At 34.3% G+C, this 18,646-nt stretch overlaps 3 protein-coding genes across 3 annotated transcripts; all 3 read right to left on the reverse strand.

The window, feature by feature from the left end:
• Positions 1-1,987: 1,987 nt before the first annotated feature.
• Positions 1,988-6,785, reverse strand: LOC134245906 (uncharacterized). The gene is made up of 6 exons (XM_062728144.1): positions 6,068-6,785; positions 5,858-5,951; positions 4,813-4,879; positions 4,273-4,708; positions 3,907-4,085; positions 1,988-3,541 (listed from the first exon to the last, which is right to left on the reverse strand). The coding sequence occupies exons 1-6, from the start codon at positions 6,732-6,734 to the stop codon at positions 2,171-2,173; spliced, it is 2,814 nt and encodes a 937-aa protein (XP_062584128.1). The 5' UTR covers positions 6,735-6,785; the 3' UTR covers positions 1,988-2,170.
• Positions 6,786-8,882: 2,097 nt separating this feature from the next.
• Positions 8,883-10,388, reverse strand: LOC134245908 (acetylcholine receptor subunit beta-like 1). Its single transcript, XM_062728145.1, has one exon. The coding sequence runs from the start codon at positions 10,181-10,183 to the stop codon at positions 9,035-9,037; it is 1,149 nt and encodes a 382-aa protein (XP_062584129.1). The 5' UTR covers positions 10,184-10,388; the 3' UTR covers positions 8,883-9,034.
• Positions 10,389-13,680: 3,292 nt separating this feature from the next.
• On the reverse strand, positions 13,681-15,105 carry LOC134245909 (neuronal acetylcholine receptor subunit alpha-6-like). Its single transcript, XM_062728146.1, has one exon. It carries the CDS (start codon positions 14,980-14,982, stop codon positions 13,834-13,836), a length of 1,149 nt encoding a protein of 382 aa, XP_062584130.1. The 5' UTR covers positions 14,983-15,105; the 3' UTR covers positions 13,681-13,833.
• Between the last annotated feature and the right edge of the window lie 3,541 nt (positions 15,106-18,646).

The raw sequence follows: 18,646 nt of genomic DNA on the forward strand, positions 1-18,646 counted from the left end.
ACATGCATATTTATTTACACAATAAAGAAATAAAAGCGAACTTGAATAAGACATTTTTTTCTGTTTTCACTACATTTTTCTCGGGCGCCGTATTATCAGTTTTGACAATAGATGTACTTTAGGTTAACTAAGGAAAATATTTGACCACGCGCCTGATGTTTAGGTACTAGTAATTCAATGTCAAGGTATAATTTAACTGAAATTAAGCAATCAATTATTTAACCATAACATGAAAATTACTTAATCAATCTTTGATACACAACACAAAACGGTTATATTTATATAATAAGGCATTTTTTATAGAGAACTGAAACGGACACGTTCAAAGATGAAAGCACGGATTATTCTAAAGATAAGTTCATTCATTAATGTAAATGAAAGCTCATTTTCTCCTGGGACGAACTGCATGTGTCTTTGGAGATTATGCATGTATCGAAATTTCCACCAACGAACTATCTAAACAATTTCATGGAACGACTGCATAAATAAGCCCTGGTTAAATCTAGTATTGTCTGACGCCGTGACGTCAGACAATAAATATCAATTCCTCGAGTAAATGTTGGCTGCATAAAATATAAATTGAGCTTAGACACATGCATCACCTATATTCAAAAATGTATTTAATTTTCAATCTTAGAATATAAAAACACGAACTGTGCAGAGTACGTTTTTATGCGAGAAGTAAAATTCAATGTTCAAAAAAAAAGGGACCTGTCGTTTTTTCGATGGTAAATTATAAGCAACTTTATATATTAAATATGAAAAACATATCTATTTTTAAAGATTCATTTAATGGAAGTAAATACATTATGTATCTCGTAATTTATAAAGGGAAAGAACATTCTGATTAACAATCTTTTCAATGTTTAGAAAAGCATAATTCTGAATAACTACTCCCACCCCAATCTCCATACACCATCACTTAAACTTATATGTATAGAGCAGCCCGGTCCTCCGGGCTGCAATAATAACGTAAAACATGAAAGGCTATCAGTTTGTAGACATTTTTCAAATAAACAAAAAATAACTCTGCAATGTTTTTCGACCAAAATTGCACTAGGTATACTAGTAGTTTCAACCAGACGCTCGGCTGTCTCCGTAAGCTCCGACGAGCTCCGTGACGTCGTGTGACGTCACAGGTAGTCGAGACGTCTCGTACGGCTTGATGTTTGAAGTGGCTGATAAATTTTTCAAGTTTTTTTCGATGGTACAACTGCGCTCGCCCCAACGGTCACACCGTAAAACATATCATGGAGCTCTTCTTTTAAAGGAGATCAAAACAGTGTGAAGATGGCTGCCACCCCCACCCCCAGCCTCTTTAAGAGGGCTGGGTGGTTGTGGCCATTTTTAGACTATTTTTACCTCATTTAGAAGAAGAGCTCCATACATTTTTAATGATATACAAAAAATGATCAAATTTTAAAACTAAAATGTATTAAATTTTTCTTTGCCAAATGATAGTTGACAGCCTGAAATAGCAGATTTAAAAATTAAATAAAAAGTTATATCTGATGGTTAATTTGTTGACCCCCAGCCTCCTTAAATATAGTTAGGACAATTAATTAATGTTAAGATTATGCTATGAGGCACCGTTTTGGAGTTTACTACTAAAAATGATATCTATTCGAAAAGGTGATATCACCTGACACCTATTCAATTGATGATATCACCTATTTGAATAAGTGATATCACCTATTCAGATTCTGATTAGGTGATATCACCTATTTGATTTGAATTTGTGATACCACCTATTCGAAAAGATTATATAACTTATTTGAATAGATGATATCACTTACTCTAGTAAGTGATATCACCTATTCCTTTTGAATAAGTGATATCACCTATTCATTAATGTTATTATGTTTAAATACCGTTTTTAGGACAGGTGCCACAAAACACTGCATTTACTGAGGTGACTTTAAATCACGAAAATGGTAGAAAAAGGGTATTCACTAAACGATTCACCCAAATCTAAAAAAAAACAAAAAAAAAAAACTAATTTATTAGTTACTCACGTAAATTATAGCTACATGTATATGAAACAGCAATATAATTATATATGTACATTTAATTAAACTGTATTTTACATATATAGTTTAGTTTTACTCATTACTTATGTTAATGAAAGATCTTCTCATCCATACAAACGCACTCATTTTTTAAAAATCATTCACACAAGGTTCATAAGTGAATGCATTCTACTGATTACAGATGACTCTGAACCAATAACGCTTCCGGTGTCATCTAAGTGTTTGGAAGACGCGGACCTTCTTGTCTGTCTGGCTTTCTGTAGAAAATCTGCAGCTTCACGCCCAATTAGAGCTTTTTGACGACAATCTTCCAGTACCTTTATACGCGACATAAATCCCGGCTTTCGTTCCCTCTTCTCAGCTTCAATCATTAACTCTATATACTCAGCCGTATTCAATGGGTTCTCCTTCAAAGCGATTTTATTTAGCTTGTTGTTACTGACTGATATCGTGCCCAAAAGCTGAGCTATTCCATCTTCCAGTGCTTTTACATTATTTCTCATCTTTTGAAGAACCTGTTTCTGTGTGCCAACTTTCTCCTGAGCAGATGTGTATCTACGTAATTTTTCACGGTAGGTCTTCTTAACCTTTTTCGAAACCCATCTGATGATGTAAGGTGTGTTATGGTGAGCTCTCCAATGACACTTCCCGGGGCATTGTTTACACGTACCATCCTGACCCATTGCTACACAATGGTCTTTACGAGAATCCTCAGGAATTTGACATTTTTCATGACAAGTGTAATTGCAGGTGAGGCAATTCGTTGTGTGCTGTCCTCTTCCAGATATATCCTCTTTTTCTTGGACTTGCTCTGTTACTTCGTAAACAAAGTCCTTATTTTCTCGTATCTCTGTTTCATGTTTCTCAAAAATAGACATTTCTTCTTCCAAAACTGCGATTTTAGACATCCCAGCATTAATCAGGCTTTGCAGATTGTGAACTGTATTCTCTAGATCTTGTCTTGTCTTCAGAACTTCGTTTGTCATTTGAAGGCTCTTTGTTTTCATTTTATCAAGGCAGGCAAAGAAATTATCAAAACTTTTCTTTCCAATGTCCCAGAAAGCATACGCCAGACCATCCCTGTCCTTATTGTCAGCAAATAAAGCAGAATTATTAAATTTGAAATAGGTCTTATGTGGCAAACGCGTCTTGGCTAAGGATGCCAGCACTGGAGGTTCCTGGGCCTCAGCAAACGTAATACAGGTACAGATGTTATTCTCCATATCCCTCCCAAACAAAGACAAAATGGCTTCCAAAATATATTTCTGAGATGCTGTAAGCCTTGCATCCGGAGCTTTCACCAAGAAACAGACAGCGTCGAGACACGCCATTCCTTTGTCTCCCGGAAGAAGAAACATTTCTCGAATCTGGTTGATGATTTCTTGGTCCCGCTGCACCCCCCTTGTGTCGCCAAATCCTGGAGTGTCCACAATGTGTAAAGCGTAATCCAACGTGGTTGCCGCATCGGGATAAATGCTATAGCATGTGATCCACTCAGTCTGTGATACTGCCTGAAATCATAATTATTTAGCTTAGTATTTTGACACAAACCAAGAACTGTAGTTATCAGTATGTATTCCTGAATATAAAAATCATTCTCTTCTTTACAAACATAACACGTTTATCTCCAAAAAGATGACAACATGGCATTTCTTTTAAAAATTAAAAAAATTCTTACATAAAAACACATTAAAACACAAAATTTAAATATTCTCAAATCTATTCAAAAGTTTAGGGATTAATCAAAATTGTCCCTATAAATTATATACTGCATTTATGAAAAGAAATACTATAATTACCACAGTTATCTAAGAACAAATGAAAACTTATCCGTAATATAAAGATACAATATATGTAATTTTATTAAAGTACAAACCTGGTCTCTAAGCCTTCTCTTCTCCTCGTGTTCAAGGCTTACTAGCGTGAATCGAAAATTATCCTCCCAGTTCACCTCAAATAGATAATTCGCTAGTCCGTCAATAAGGGTGCTTTTTCCACTTCCGGTTGCTCCAACCAGCATGATGGTCTTTTCGCTTACACAAAGCCGACCAGAACCTATAGAGATATGTTTTTGAAAAAAATCGTCATATCAAGTGTGTTTATAGTAGGTGTTTACGCACTGATTTTGATTCACAAACAAGTCTTATATCAAAGCATGAAGTGCAAAAGATCTTATTACTGTTCTTTCAATTATTATGTAAGGTTATTTTAAATCTGTCATCAAAATATGAAATTAACAAACCTATAGAAAGCTTCTTTGACTTTATTTTGTCATTTCTGGCGCTCGTGACGTCTTTTGTGGGAAGTCGATAAATATCTGGATTTCCACGCTTCACCAAAATTGAGCGATCCTTTATTTTCAAAGCTGGAGACTCGGGTGTATCAAAAATAGAACTTTCACGACTAAAAGGATATTCTTCACCTTCTCTGGCATCCACGAGTCGGACCCGGAAAGAGTAAGAGGAGCTTGCCTTCAGACCGGATACAGTGGCTCGTGATGCATCATGGGGTGTTGTTTGGTTGTATATAGTCCATCTCCCGTCAGGCATCTCTTTGTACTGAATTTGGTATTCAAAGTCTGTTGACAAATGAGACACGTGTTTCCACTGTATCGTTATACAATCAGAGTTGGCTTTAATCAAGAAAGGTTTTCCTGGAGCCATTCCTCTTTCACCTTGCTTAAAATAAAAAAAATAAAATATTTATAATTTTGACTGCAGAACTCCGCCCGACATATCAACAAATTCAAAGTTGCTTAAATTATATAAGTTGAGCAACCCACCTTGTCTGAATTTGAAAATACGTCATCAGTGTCCGAGTCATGTGGGTATGTAGATACTGAGGACCACCTAACATGAAAAAAAAAAGCATGAGACGCTGGTAGGTAAATTAATGTTGTGGAAAAAACTATTTTAAAGTTGCGGATGTTGCAACTTTTTCAAAGAGTATACATGTATATACTTTATATGCCATCCATCTTGGTTTTGCAGATAGTGTTGTTTGTAATATAAGTATGTTAACTAACTGGTTCAATGAATGGCCGAAAACTTTTTTCTTCGATTTCCCAACATTAAATCTTACTTTTGGAGACAAGTTCTGTAGTAGTTGGATTGACAAACAAAGACATTTATGTAATCATGATGTAAAAAGTTTACTTTTGCGTTCTGGGAACATGAATACCTGATACAATACTAGTAATCTTTTTTTTTCTGAAGATCATTCAAAGCTTTATTAAGCCAACACAACTGTCAACTTATCACTAATTTCTGTCATATTTCTTACATAAGGCACCTCAAAGGAGAAGTTAAGCGTGTATTTGTCAAAAAGACATTTACAATCGCATTCATTTTGTGTATAATTTGTGTAAACCAACGAAAATATTAAACTCCAATTTGGTTTCTCAATTAAACTCTTTATTTAAACAGACGCAGGCTAATGACTTATAAGTTGACATCACACGGGTTTCAACAATTTCAACAGTTCTTCAATTATGTTGCCATTAAAAAAAAGTAAAAGTTTAACCTATTAGAACTTCAAGTACAAGGTATGCGGTTCAATGCCCTGCGTAGGCGATCTTCTGGAAGCCAGTTTGGAGAATACGTTTTTTTTTCAAATATTAACCCCTCTAAGACGTTATCTTTTGAGTCAGAGGAATTTTTCCTATGGTGGACCAAGGGATTATTTGCATTGCGAGTGTTATTCAGTACGAAAATCTTCAAAAATAAAAAAAAAATGCACAAAAAGGGGGAAGGCAATATCAGCAGTAAGTAAGTTTTACAATCGTATGAAATCCTGGGTCAACAAAACATCATCCTTTATAATTGTACCTTTCGTAGCCGACCTGTGACCTCCTTTCGGAAAGGATATCAAGGATTTCCTCCTGATTACATCGCAGATCGATCCCATGTTCTCGGAAGATTTCTAAATAAAAGCATTACAAACAAAATATATTTTAAAAAGATAAAACCCCTATAATAATAGCATATAAATGTAAAGCAGACTGTGTATAAAAACTTAATTTTTACAAGTCTTCCTACCATTGTTCCGTTTTGACCGAAGAGCATGACTTCTACTGCACTTGTTACCAAATTTACAGGCCCCCTTCACAAAATAGCCGCAGAGATGTAAGAATGGACAGTTATCGTTTTTACTGCATCCTCCCGCGGTGTTGTAGAACGTACAGACTTGTGGTGGGCGTGAAGTCCTCGATCTCTTGTTATGATGCTGCTGCATCCATTCTTTGATTTCCACTGGGTCTATCTGATCTAAGCTATATTCTCTCAAAATTTGCAAATTATGCTGTGAATGTAAGTCATGCCCAAAGGAACATTTCGCTGGATTTGCTCTGCACTTGTTTTGAATGAAGTATTTACAAATATGCAGATCTTTACAGCGAGGGTAGCCTCCACATTTTCTTGGCTCATCACATATTTTCAACTCAAACGCCAAGCCGACTTGGGTCTGTGGCTTACCTTTTCTGGCATCCACAAAGTCAAAAACATTAGGGTACGACTGTAATATCTTAAAAAGATTTCCAATGTCTAAATAATTAAGCTGCGGGTGCTGACGAATCAGGGGTAAAAGCTGGGAGAGCGTCAACTGGCCCCCGTTTGACACGATAAAGTGAACAGCATTCTTTACCACCAACAGAGAAGGGTGCTGCTCTGGTGTAGCGAACCTCTGGGCGCTTCCTCCTCTTCTCATTCCCGGTACAGAAAACAACAGACGAACCACCTTAAACCACTTCCACTTTCTTAAAATTGCTTCCTATGCACTTTTATATGTACCTGTAATCGTGTGTAACAACCTGACTTATCGATATTCAATGTCACACTGGTTTGTTTTACTTTCGTTTATTTTTCCACGAATGATAATATATATACATGTATTACGGCGGTATATTTGGGACATGCACATATTTTACTTTTTTAATATTTTTTATAATAAAATATCGTACATAAATGACTAATCGTGCCGTTGGCACAACAGAATTTCTTCTGTGGTAAATGTTTAGTTTAAATCATGGTTTTTTAATTATTTATTTTTTAGTACAGAAACAAAAGCGCGTAATCTTAAATTGTGAGTAAATTTATGACATTCTTTAAATCTAATTTTGGGTTTTAATCTATCTATTAACCTATAATTAAATAAGCTCATCAATAACCCGTACATGGAACATTTTTTTCTTGCTGAAGAGGCCAGATATGTTATTTTTGAAAATTGATTCTTTTCTTTTTTACGATCCGTTCATTATCAAATAAAAAGGAATGCTTTATATTTTTTAATCGACCGATATTAAGAAATTGTTTTGAAATTATTTTTTAAAATCGCAGATATAATGATTATGCAATATTTTAATACGATAATAACATTTATTTTATGAGATTATAGCAAGTATAAAATAGTAGGGAATTGGCATTAAATATTGGAGATTATATGTAGGCCCTATATACTTTTGAAAGTGAGTGAAAATGCGTGATTGCCAGGAAACGGTTTATGCGTTATTATACAAGTATGGACTTCAGTGTAGGTCGATATGTGGTTATAAGGACTCGTGGCAATTGATATTGACCGAAGACACATAAAGTGATAGCGACCGAGCCTGCGAGATCGCTATCATTTTCTGTGTCTGAGGTTAATATCAATTGCCATGACTCCTTTTAACCACATATCGACCGTTCACTTAAGTCCATAATAGTTATATTATATAATCAATCAAAGTGAATGCACTGACACAGTTCTAACTAAACAGACATGGCTGTCATTACGTCACAATGGTTAAAAACACGCTTCTTGAATTATGACGTCACGTTCTACGTAACTTCAGTGCAATCGAACGGCGTACGTGTCGTGCGATATCATTTTCGGCAGACTCGCTTTCGCGTCGATATCACAAAAAAAGGAATATCACGTGACGTCCTTTCAGCCAATGAAAATTACGAAAATAATCCTCTTATATAACACTATGTGTTAGAAATAGGAAATGGTGTATGCGTTAAAATGCGTGACTGCGGGGAAGGGGGTTAAAACTCATAGGGGGGGGGATACACCTACACCCTCGCATCCTCATACACACATCTTGAAACGTATTTTCAGATCCATGCGAGACGAACTACTGTCAAAGAAAGTTAGAAGTTGCTAAGGTGTTGAATTATCTAAACCCCAAAGCCTTAAAACCATCTTCAGTTTTCTTAAAATATTAAACTATTAAAACAAACTTTATTTTCTGAAATTTCATAACAGAGATATGATACACTTTACCAATGTCTTAATACAAAATTCTTTCAAAAGAATTTATGTTGTGCAAACGACATTATATATTTTAGAAGAAAAAATAATGTATGTCCTAAATATACCACCGTAATGTGGTTCGTTCACATAGCAGATTGTTTTAAACATCCAATCATCAAACGCGTAGCTAAAAGCTTTATAAAATTATCCCACCGAGTGTATACGGCTCAAGGAATAACTCGATAATAAGTTAAAATAACTGTGTGTTTTAATGTAATAAAACATTAAAATACAAATTCACTATTTATGGAAACATTCATTCAAAAATTAATAAGAAACAAATTATATACATATTCAAAACCGTTCTAAAAGCTCTGAATTTAAAATATACTGTAGATCACTTAATTTTCGCGACACCTTATTTTCGCGAGATAGTCATTGACTCTTGATTAGCGAGACAAAATTTTCACGAATTGTAGTTATTGCTCTATATAATCTTAAGGAATGCTATAATACGCGAGTATTAAATTTTCGCGAGCACACTGTCTCGCGTAATTACGCGAAAATAAAGTTCTCGCGAATAAATAGTGATTTACAGTAATTCAATTTTTTGGGGTTAATTCTTGTTACCTCGCTTTATCCTTTATACAACAAATTTTTAAAAAACGTACCTCAGAAAAAAAATGCAAATAGGATAATATCAAATTAATTTTAATATTACGTATCCACTTGCATTTTCATTCAATGCATGGTGTGATCTATAGTGGGGACGTTTACGACACGCTCACAGCATAATAAATGATAGAAAGTACATCACAAATTAAAATAAACAAAAAGAAAATAATATCGAGAATCGCCCCAGACATTCGGCATTTCTTTGTTTCAGAAACTTTGTCTTTTTCTTCTGACGAATCGTCTTTATTTGTAAAACAATGGAAGTGCACAAACAGGACAATGGCTTCCAATATAACAACCACTCCACTAATAACCAGCTGTGTAATCAAGTATATTGTAAAGAATGGTACTTTTTCTGAGGACTTCGGCATGGAATCGTTAATTATCGTCAAAAATACTGCAAAGGTTAAAAATATGGCCATACAAAACCCCATTTTCTCACCAGAGTCAATAGGTACCACAAAACAAAATAAGTTTAACACTGATAAAATAAGCACAGGTACCAGTGTTGAAATTACGACGTAAAAGGACTTCCTCTTCAAGTGAACATAAAAATGTAATTGTTTTTGGACGGCGCCAGTCGTTGGATCGTTATAATCGTACATCAAAACAGAAGTGTTCCGAACGTCCCAAACTTCGTTGGGTCTAAGATACTCAAGAAGGAAGCCAGAATATTTTTCATCAAAATTAAGATATTCCGTGGTAGGATTAATATTACCAAACCACAGACCACAGTAGTGAGAATCAAAGGGATACGTAGTGACATCTATTGTACACTGGGACACACTCTCCATGTTTTTCATGTAGGAAACGTATCCAAATGAACTCACTGTAACCGGGTCTTCGTCTGCATTGAAACACTTCTCATTTCCGATTTCATTAAAAATACAAATAGAAGTCGGAGACCAAATCTTGTCAGCTTTCATTTGAACCGCGCTGATATTCCTGTAAGAATTAGGATCCCATCTAAGACGCCAGTCCGTCCATGTTAACACAATCCAATACGATCCTTTCACAGTTTGCTGTTTTTCGTTGACCTCTGAAATTCCCATAAGGTTTAGATACACATTGACAGAAATTCCCGTATCAGCTGATTCAAATGGAGCGATGGCTGGGTCCATTTTATTTATAACATCCTTGAACAGTGTTTCCCTGTTCAGTGCCTTTGTGCATCCAAGAAAAGATAGCAGCAAAACTACTAGGCATGTCCCAAGGGTTTGATGTCCCAGGTTAATTTTTCTGTGCATTTTTAAAAATCAAATTTCGATTGCTTTGGCACAGATACAAATCAATGTAAATATACGTCCTGAAAGCAAGTTTAACAAAGGGAAAGGACAGTGGTATTCAGAATTAAACTGTCCTCAACTGAGAATGGTCACGCCTGTTTGCTTGGTAAAGGATTTAGTTCAACGGTACCCGTCCTGTATAATTGCGCACGATAAACACTTCTCATCGCATTAGAGGCACTTAGCCATTGAGTCGACTTGTCACATTGAAAAACGGGTGCATTGTATAAGGTCGAGGAAATGAAGCATAGCCTAACATCGAGATTTTTAAAAATTTGAATAGACCTAGTCAACAACTTTTATAACAAATCTCTTAAATAAACACATTAAAAGGTTCTGTGAAAATTATTTTTGCCTTCATGGCTCTATTTATAGCAAAACAGAAATTTAAAACCCATCCCAAAAGCTATTTTTACCTACTTTTTCGCGGCTAAACGCGGAAGTGTCGGAATATAGTGAATACGAAATCTTGATACAGGCTCACTGACGATGAAGTCGGCGAATATTACTGCTACATGTAAATAAACTCGGCTGTGCATCGATAACTCAATCCTTTCTTAAATCGTTAGGGATTCAATCTAAAAGGTAAAAAGCCTTAAATTTCATAAATTTAAGTTAAATTTAAAAACTTACCTTACCTTTAAACTACATTCGACGTTATATCAAAATTTAAGTCATACCTACAGGTATTGGTCTACCAACTTTTATTAAGAAAATTATATGACGTCAAGTGCAAGTGTAAAAAGCATCGTTCATAAAAGAATTTTGGTCGATTCTTCACGCATTATATACCTCTTTTAACCTGCACCTCCGTAAAGTCTAGAATCCTATATATTGCAATATTCCATGATCTCATGCATGCACATCATGTCTCTGTCTCAGCTAACAAGAATAAGATAAGATAAGATTTATTAATACCAATTTGGGGCCCATCAGGGCATACAAGAAATAAGAAAAAATATACAAGAAATTCAAAATTGATAGTAGCAACTAACAAAAGATAAATGATGATACAGCAGTTGGGGATTGCAACATATATAATCAACATACTGTAAATATAAAGCTTTTTTTTTTTTTTTTTTTTTTTTTAGAGTATAAACATTATTTCTCTTTTGTATTTATTTGTTTCTTTGTTTAACATTGCATAATTTGCTATTTCTTATTTTAAAGATATTGATTAAAAAATTACCCAGCTTGATAAGCAACATGTCATTTTCGTTAGACATAATCCATAAAAATTTTTCTTTATTTGTTAAAGTATAGAAATTTTTATTACTTTTATCAATAATCATGTTTATATAATGGACATTCAATCAGTGAGTGTATCTCATCTTCCACACAGTTCATGTCGCACATTCTACAAATTCTTTCATTTCTTGTAAGGGTGGTTTGCTCTCCTACAGAGTTTAGTTTTTTTCCGTATACGATCATACATGTATTTTAAACCGAGGAAGAATGTTGATAAATAAGATGATGTTACAGGAATTTCAACAATCACTTTTAAATTCAGCACTTTTATTTTATCTAGTAGTTAACATAACTTTGATTGCAAATATCTTATAAATGTTTACTATATAATATTGTCATCCTGTTGTTTTCATATTTATTTTAAGAAGGGATTTCAATTGCAAAATCAAGAACAAGAGATGTTTACACCTAATTCTACCTGTGTTCACCTGGAGATTCCAGGCGTTGTTGCCCTGATCATGACTTGTATATATTGATTGCAGAATTCATGAGATTAATCACTGGTCTTCATGTTTCTTTTTTTCATTACAAAGACTCTTTCAAATGGCGTATGCTAATGGACAGGTTGTTTATTTTAACAATCCCTGCAAACGTTTCATTGTTGATCAAATGGTGTATATGTATGACCCCCCACCCCCCTTCCCGAGTTTTAACCCCCTTCCCCGCAGTCTCACATTTTAACGCATACACAAATTCCTATGTCTAACACAAAATCACGCTGCTTGACGCATATACCGTTTACTCGCAATCAAGCATTTTTCACGCACTTTCAAAAGTACTAGTATACCGCAAATACGCGAGTAATCTCCAATTTAGTGTCGATTACCTACTATTTTATACTTGCTAAAATCACATAAAATAAATGTTATTACCTTATTAAAATATTGCATCATCATTATATCGGCGTTTTTTTATTCTAATTTCAAAACAAAACAATAGTATACATATACACCCTCGCATCCTCATACACACATCTTGAAACGTACTTTCAGATCCATGCGGCGCAAACTACTGTCAAAGAAAGTTGGAAGTTGCTAAGGTGTTGAATTATCTAAACCATCTTCAATTTTCTTATACGGCTACTAAAACAAACTTTATTTTCTGAAATTTCATAACAGAGATATGATACTTCTTTACCAATTTGTCTTAACACAAAATTCTTTCAGAAGAATTCATGTCGTGCAAACGACATTATATACATGTATTTTAGAAGAAAAATAATGTATGTCCTAAATATACCACCGTAATGTGTTTCGTTCACGTAGCAGATTGTTTTAAACATCCAATCGTCAAACGCGTAGCTTACCTTTATGAAAGAATTGAGGCGTACGAGGCGAGGACAATTCCCCGCTCTGAGAAAAGACGTTTCTCAATTCTAAAACTTATATTTTTCAAAAACTAAATTGTTTATATCACCTTTTACACATTTAATTCTGTATTTCATTGTTTTAATATTTTATTAATAATTCATTTTTCACTCATGTTTTTAAAATATGTGACACCAAAAAGAAAAAAAACTTCACGTATGATTCGAACTCTCTCCATAGCGCAGGGTTTCCTCTAAGACCGACCGACTAAGCTACGGAGTATATGCATTATCGTCGTCTGTCAGTGTGATTTAAATGAACGCGTTTGTTGAAGCGAATAGTATTTTTTTCCGGTTCAGATTCCATTTTTTGGACAAATGAAATAGATTTCACATTTACGTTTCCATCATTTAAGCGTTAACGAAGAATGGAGACTTGACCCATTCATGTTCAAAATTCATTTTTATAGCTTTAGTAAACCCATTTTCCACTAAATATGCTTAACTGTCAGCTTTGAAATAAAGATTATCAAATAATAAGTCGTTCGATAAAATAAAATGATAAAATGTTTTGAAGGTGACATTACTGAGAACATGAATTTAGAAAAATATAACTTTTCTGTGAAATTTGAAAATTAATAAACATTTTGTCTCAGAGCGGGGGACTGACCATGCCTTATACGCCCTCTTTCTTATCCCACCGAGCGTATACGGCTCAGAAAAAAATAATTCGATATGAAATAGGTTAAAATAATTGTGTTTTTAATGTATTTCAACATTAAAATACAAATCCAGTATTTATGGAAACATTCATTTAAAAATCAATAAGAAACAAAATATATACATATTCAAAACCGTTCTAAAAGCTCTGAATTTAAAAGATGATTTAATTTTTTTGGTTAATTCTTGGTACCTCGCTTTATCCTTTATACAACAAATCTTCTTTAAAAAACGTGCCTCAGATAAAAATGCAAATAGGATAATATCAAATTAATTTTAATATTACGTATCCACTTGCATTTTCATTCAATGCATGGTGTGATCTATAGTGGCGAGATTACAACACGCTTACAGCATAATAAATGATAGAAAGTACATCACAAATTAAAATAAACAATAAGAAAATAATATCGAGAATCGCCCCAGACATTCGGCATTTCTTTGTTTCAGAAACTTTGTCTTTTTCTTCTGACGAATCGTCTTTATTTGTAAAATAATGGAAGTGCACAAACAATACGATGGCTTCCAATATAACAACCAATCCGCTAATAACCAGCTGTGTAATCAAGTATATTGTAAAGAATGGAACTTTCTCTGAGGATTTCGGCATGGAATCGTTAATTATCGTCAAAAATACTGCAAAGGTTAAAAATATGGCCATACAAAACCCCATCTTCTCACCAGAGTCGATAGGTACCACAAAACAAAATAAGTTTAACACGGATAAAATAAGCACAGGTACCAGTGTTGAAATTACGACGTAAAACGATTTCCTCTTCAAGTGAACATAAAAATGTAATTGTTTCTGGACGGCGCTAGTCTTTGGATCCTTATAATCGTAGATCAAAACAGAAGTGTTCCGAACTTCCCAAACTTCGTTGGGTCTAAGATACTCAAGAAGGAAGCCAGAATATTTTTCATCGAAATTCAGATATTCCGTGTTAGGATTAATGTTTCCGAAATAAAGACCACAATAGTGAGAGTCAAAGGGATAAGTTGTGACATCTATTATACACTGGGACACGCTCTCCATGTTTTTCATGTAGGAAACGTATCCAAATGAACTCGCTATAACCGGGTCTTCGTCTGCATTGAAACACTTCTCATTTCCGATTTCATTAAAAATACAAATAGAAGTCGGAGACCATATCTTGTCAGCTTTAACTTGAACCGAGCTGATATTCCTGTAAGAATTGGGATCCCATCTCAGACGCCAGTCTGTCCATGTTAACACAATCCAATACGATCCTTTCACAGTTTGCTGTTTTTCGTTGACTTCTGAAATCCCCATCAGGTTTAGATACACATTGACAGAAATTCCCGTATCGACTGATTCAAATGGAGCGATGGCTGGGTCCATTTTATTTATAACATCCTTGAACAATGTTTCCCTGTTAAGTGCCTCTGTGCTTCCAAGAAAAGATAGCAGCAAAACTACTAGGCATGTCCCAAGGGTTTGATGTCCCAGGTTAATTTTTCTGTGCATTTTTTAAAATCAAATTTCGAGTGCTTTGGCACAGATACAAATCAATGTCCTGAAAACAAGCCTAACAAAGGGAAAGGGCAATGGTATTCAGAATTAAACTGTCCTCAACTGAGAATGGTCACGCCTATTTGCTTGGTAAAGGATTTAGTTCAACGGTACCTGTCCTGCATAATTGCGCACTATAAACATTTCTCGTGGCATTAGAGGCACTTAGCCATTGAGTCGACTTGTCACATTGAAAAACGGGTACATTGTGTAAGGTCGAGGAAATGAAGCATAGCCTAACATCGAGATTTTTAAAAATTTGAATAGGCCTAGTCAACAACTTTTATAACAAATCTCTTATATAAACACATTAAAAGGTTCTGTCAAAAATTATTTTTGCCTTCATAGTGCTAATTATAGCAAAATAGAAATTTAAACCTATCCCAGAAATCTATTTTTATTATGCCCCCGTAAACGAAGTTTCGGGGGTATATAGTTTTTGTCATGTCCGTCTGTCTGTCTCTCTGTTTGTCTGTTTGTCCGCAAAAACTTTAACCTTGCCCATAACTTTTGATTTAGTGGAGCTATGATTTTCATATTTCAAAAGTGTATTCCTTGTGACAAGACCTTTCTTTGGGTACCACCAAATTTGACCTTTTGACCTTGGAGTTTGACCCACTTAAACACCAAAATTCCAAACTTTTACTTTGGCCATATCTTTTGAACAGTAGTAACCAGGACATTTATACTTCACATACGTATTCTTTGTGGCAAGACCTTTCATTGGATACCAACAATCTTGACCTTTTGAACTTGACCTTGGAGATTTTTATACTTGTGAAAAAACTTAGACCTTGGCCATAACTTTTGAACGGTAAGGGATAGGGCTTTTATACTTCACATATGTAATCCTTGTGAAAAGACCCTTCTTTGAATACTAAGAACTTTGACCCTTTGACCTTGACCTTGGAGTTTGACTTTCTTTCAAAAAGCCAACCTTGACCATAATTTTAAAGGGTTATCGCTAATGCTTTCATATTTTATATATTTAATCCTTGTGACAAAGTCTTTCATTTGATAGCAAGACTTTTTACCCTTTAACCTTGACCTTGGATTTTGACCTACTTTTAAAGAAAATTAACCTTGGCCATAACTTCTGAATGGTTAGGGCTAGGGTTTCCATACTTTAAATATATATTCTATGTACCAATTACCTTGACCTTTTGACCTTTACCTTGGAGATTTTGTACTTCTGAAAAAACTTTAACCTTTGCCATAACTTTTAACGCTAAGGGCTAGTGATCTCATACTTCACTTATGTATTTCTTGTGAGAAGACCCTTTATTGGATACCAAGAGCTTTGACCTTGGAGTTTGACCTACTTTTAAAAAGCAAACCTTGACCATTCCCTTTAAAGGGTTAGGGCTAGTGTCTTCATGATTTTCATGATTAATCCCAGTGACAAGACCTTTCATTTGATAGCAACCCCTTCAACCTTTACCTTGGAGTTTGACCTACTTATTTAAATCTTAACCTTGGCAATAACTTCTAATCGGTACATGTAAGGGCTATAGCTTCCATACTTTACATATGTATTTTTTGTGGCAGGGCCTTTCATTGGATACCAATGGCCTTGACCTTGAAGATTTCTGTACGTATGAAAAAATTTTAACCTTGGCCTACTTTCATATTTCACAATTGTATTTCCAATGAGAATACCCTACTTTTGGTACCAATGTATAAAATTTGTATTTGGCATGTTGCCATATGGGGGCATCAGTGTTTCACAAACACATCTTGTTACCTATTTTTTCGTGGCTAAACGCAGAAATGTCGGAATATAGTGAATACAAAATCTTGATACAGCCTCACTAACGATCAAGTCGGCGACAATTAATGCTAAATAAAATCGGCTGTGCATCGATAACTAAATCTTTTATAGTTAGGGATTCAATCTTAAAGGCAAGAAGCCTATAGCCAAAATTTCATAATTAAATCTAAGGTATTCAATGTATAACGACCACATTTTGTACCTAATAAATGAATGATCTGATATTTTAAATCATGGTAGCATTTTGAAGATGTTATCAAATAAAAATGCTCCACCAAAGGAATTTACAAAAATTTTGATTATTGTCCAATTAAGTGTACCCTGAATTTTACATTGAAGTCTATGGGCAGCGCATGTTTTTAGAGATATTGTAAAAATTAATTTGAATTTCAAAGAAATCTCTTGCTGAAAATATGCATAAACTCCCTCTTTATTAAATATTGAAATAAAATAAAAGTATTTACTGCAGAAAATTTGAGAAGTAACATTTTTCTTCTTTTCATCAAGGGCAGATAACTGTTTAAAAACATTACTGTCTCCTTACATGTAATCAGTCTTGTGAATTTGGTTCATTTCACTTTTATCGTTATCCAGCAGTGTGTTTTAACTAGTTTATAAATTATTTAAAATCGTTCAAAATCCCTTTATTATACATTGAATACCTTAAAACCTACCTTACCTCCAGACCACAGGCATTCGACGTTACATACCTATAGGTACTGGTTTACATATTTTTATCAAGAAAATTATATGACGTCAAGTGCAAGTGCAAAAAGCATTGTTACATAAAAGGATTCTGGTCGATTCTTCACGCATTATATACCTCTTTTAACCTCCACCTTCGTAAAATCTTAAATCCTCTATTGAAATATTCCATGTACTCATGCATGCACATCATGTATCTGTCCCCGATACACAAGAACATATATGTTCTGTATACGGTCATATTTAAACCGAGGAAGAATGTTAATAAATAAGTTAGTGTTGCAGGGATTTTAACAATCACTTTTGAATATATTGGGCTTTTTACACATTCTTTAGTAGTTATACATGTAATAACTTTTATTGCAAATACTTTTGCTTACAAATGTTTACTATACGATACTGTCATCTGTTGTTTTCATATTTATTTTAAGAAGGGGTTTCTATTGCAAAATCAAGAATTAGATCTAGTGACGTCAACAAGAGATGTTTATACCTAATTCCACCTGTGTTCACCCGAAGTTTCCAGGTCATGTTGCCATGAGTACATAACTTGTATTGATTGCGAAATTCATTAGATTAATCACTGGACTTTTCATCCTTAGTTTTTTTCATTACAAAGACTCTTTCAAATAGCGTTTGCTAATGGACAGGTTGTTTATTTTAACAATCCCTACAAACGTTTCATTGTTGATCAAATGGCGACAGAACTAATTCATTTCAATTATAAATTCTCACAAAGAGTAATGCAGAGTATGGTAAAATATGGAATGGAATACATCGACACTTGGTCAGAATGGATAAAGAGTTTTACATGAATAATTGAATATAGGTAGTATATGTAAAATTACCAAATCAACTTATACCATTGAAGGAAAAACACGAACAGGAAACCCTTCCATTTCCAATCGACTGGACTAAAAGAACTACATGAACAATATGTACATGAAAAGGTTTCCAGCTGACAAAACCTGTAACGATATTATAAACTAACAACTGCATTTTAGAACTATATAGGCTTCACTGCTGGCAAAGAATATTGATTTTAGATATCGACTGCTATTAGTATACATCAATGAGATCATTTAAACGTTCTGACTTGCATAGTGGCGTATTGGATTAGGGCATAATTATGTTCAATATGTT

The sequence above is a fragment of the Saccostrea cucullata genome, unplaced genomic scaffold (genome assembly GCF_032062105.1).
Source record: "Saccostrea cucullata isolate Sc308-1 unplaced genomic scaffold, CSIRO_AGI_Scuc_v1 ctg2179, whole genome shotgun sequence".
NCBI lineage: Eukaryota > Metazoa > Mollusca > Bivalvia > Ostreida > Ostreidae > Saccostrea > Saccostrea cuccullata.

Bases quoted from the DNA above. Each gene is read 5' to 3' on its own strand.
- LOC134245906 (XM_062728144.1), bottom strand. From the start codon at position 6,734: ATGAGAAGAGGAGGAAGCGCCCAGAGGTTCGCTACACCAGAGCAGCAC. The intron at 4,709-4,812 runs GTGGGTTGCTCA...TTTTATTTTAAG, and splicing joins TATTTTCAAATTCAGACAAG to CAAGGTGAAAGAGGAATGGC. The intron at 3,542-3,906 runs GTTTGTACTTTA...TTATGATTTCAG, and splicing joins AGAGAAGGCTTAGAGACCAG to GCAGTATCACAGACTGAGTG.
- LOC134245908 (XM_062728145.1), bottom strand. From the start codon at position 10,183: ATGCACAGAAAAATTAACCTGGGACATCAAACCCTTGGGACATGCCTA.
- LOC134245909 (XM_062728146.1), bottom strand. From the start codon at position 14,982: ATGCACAGAAAAATTAACCTGGGACATCAAACCCTTGGGACATGCCTA.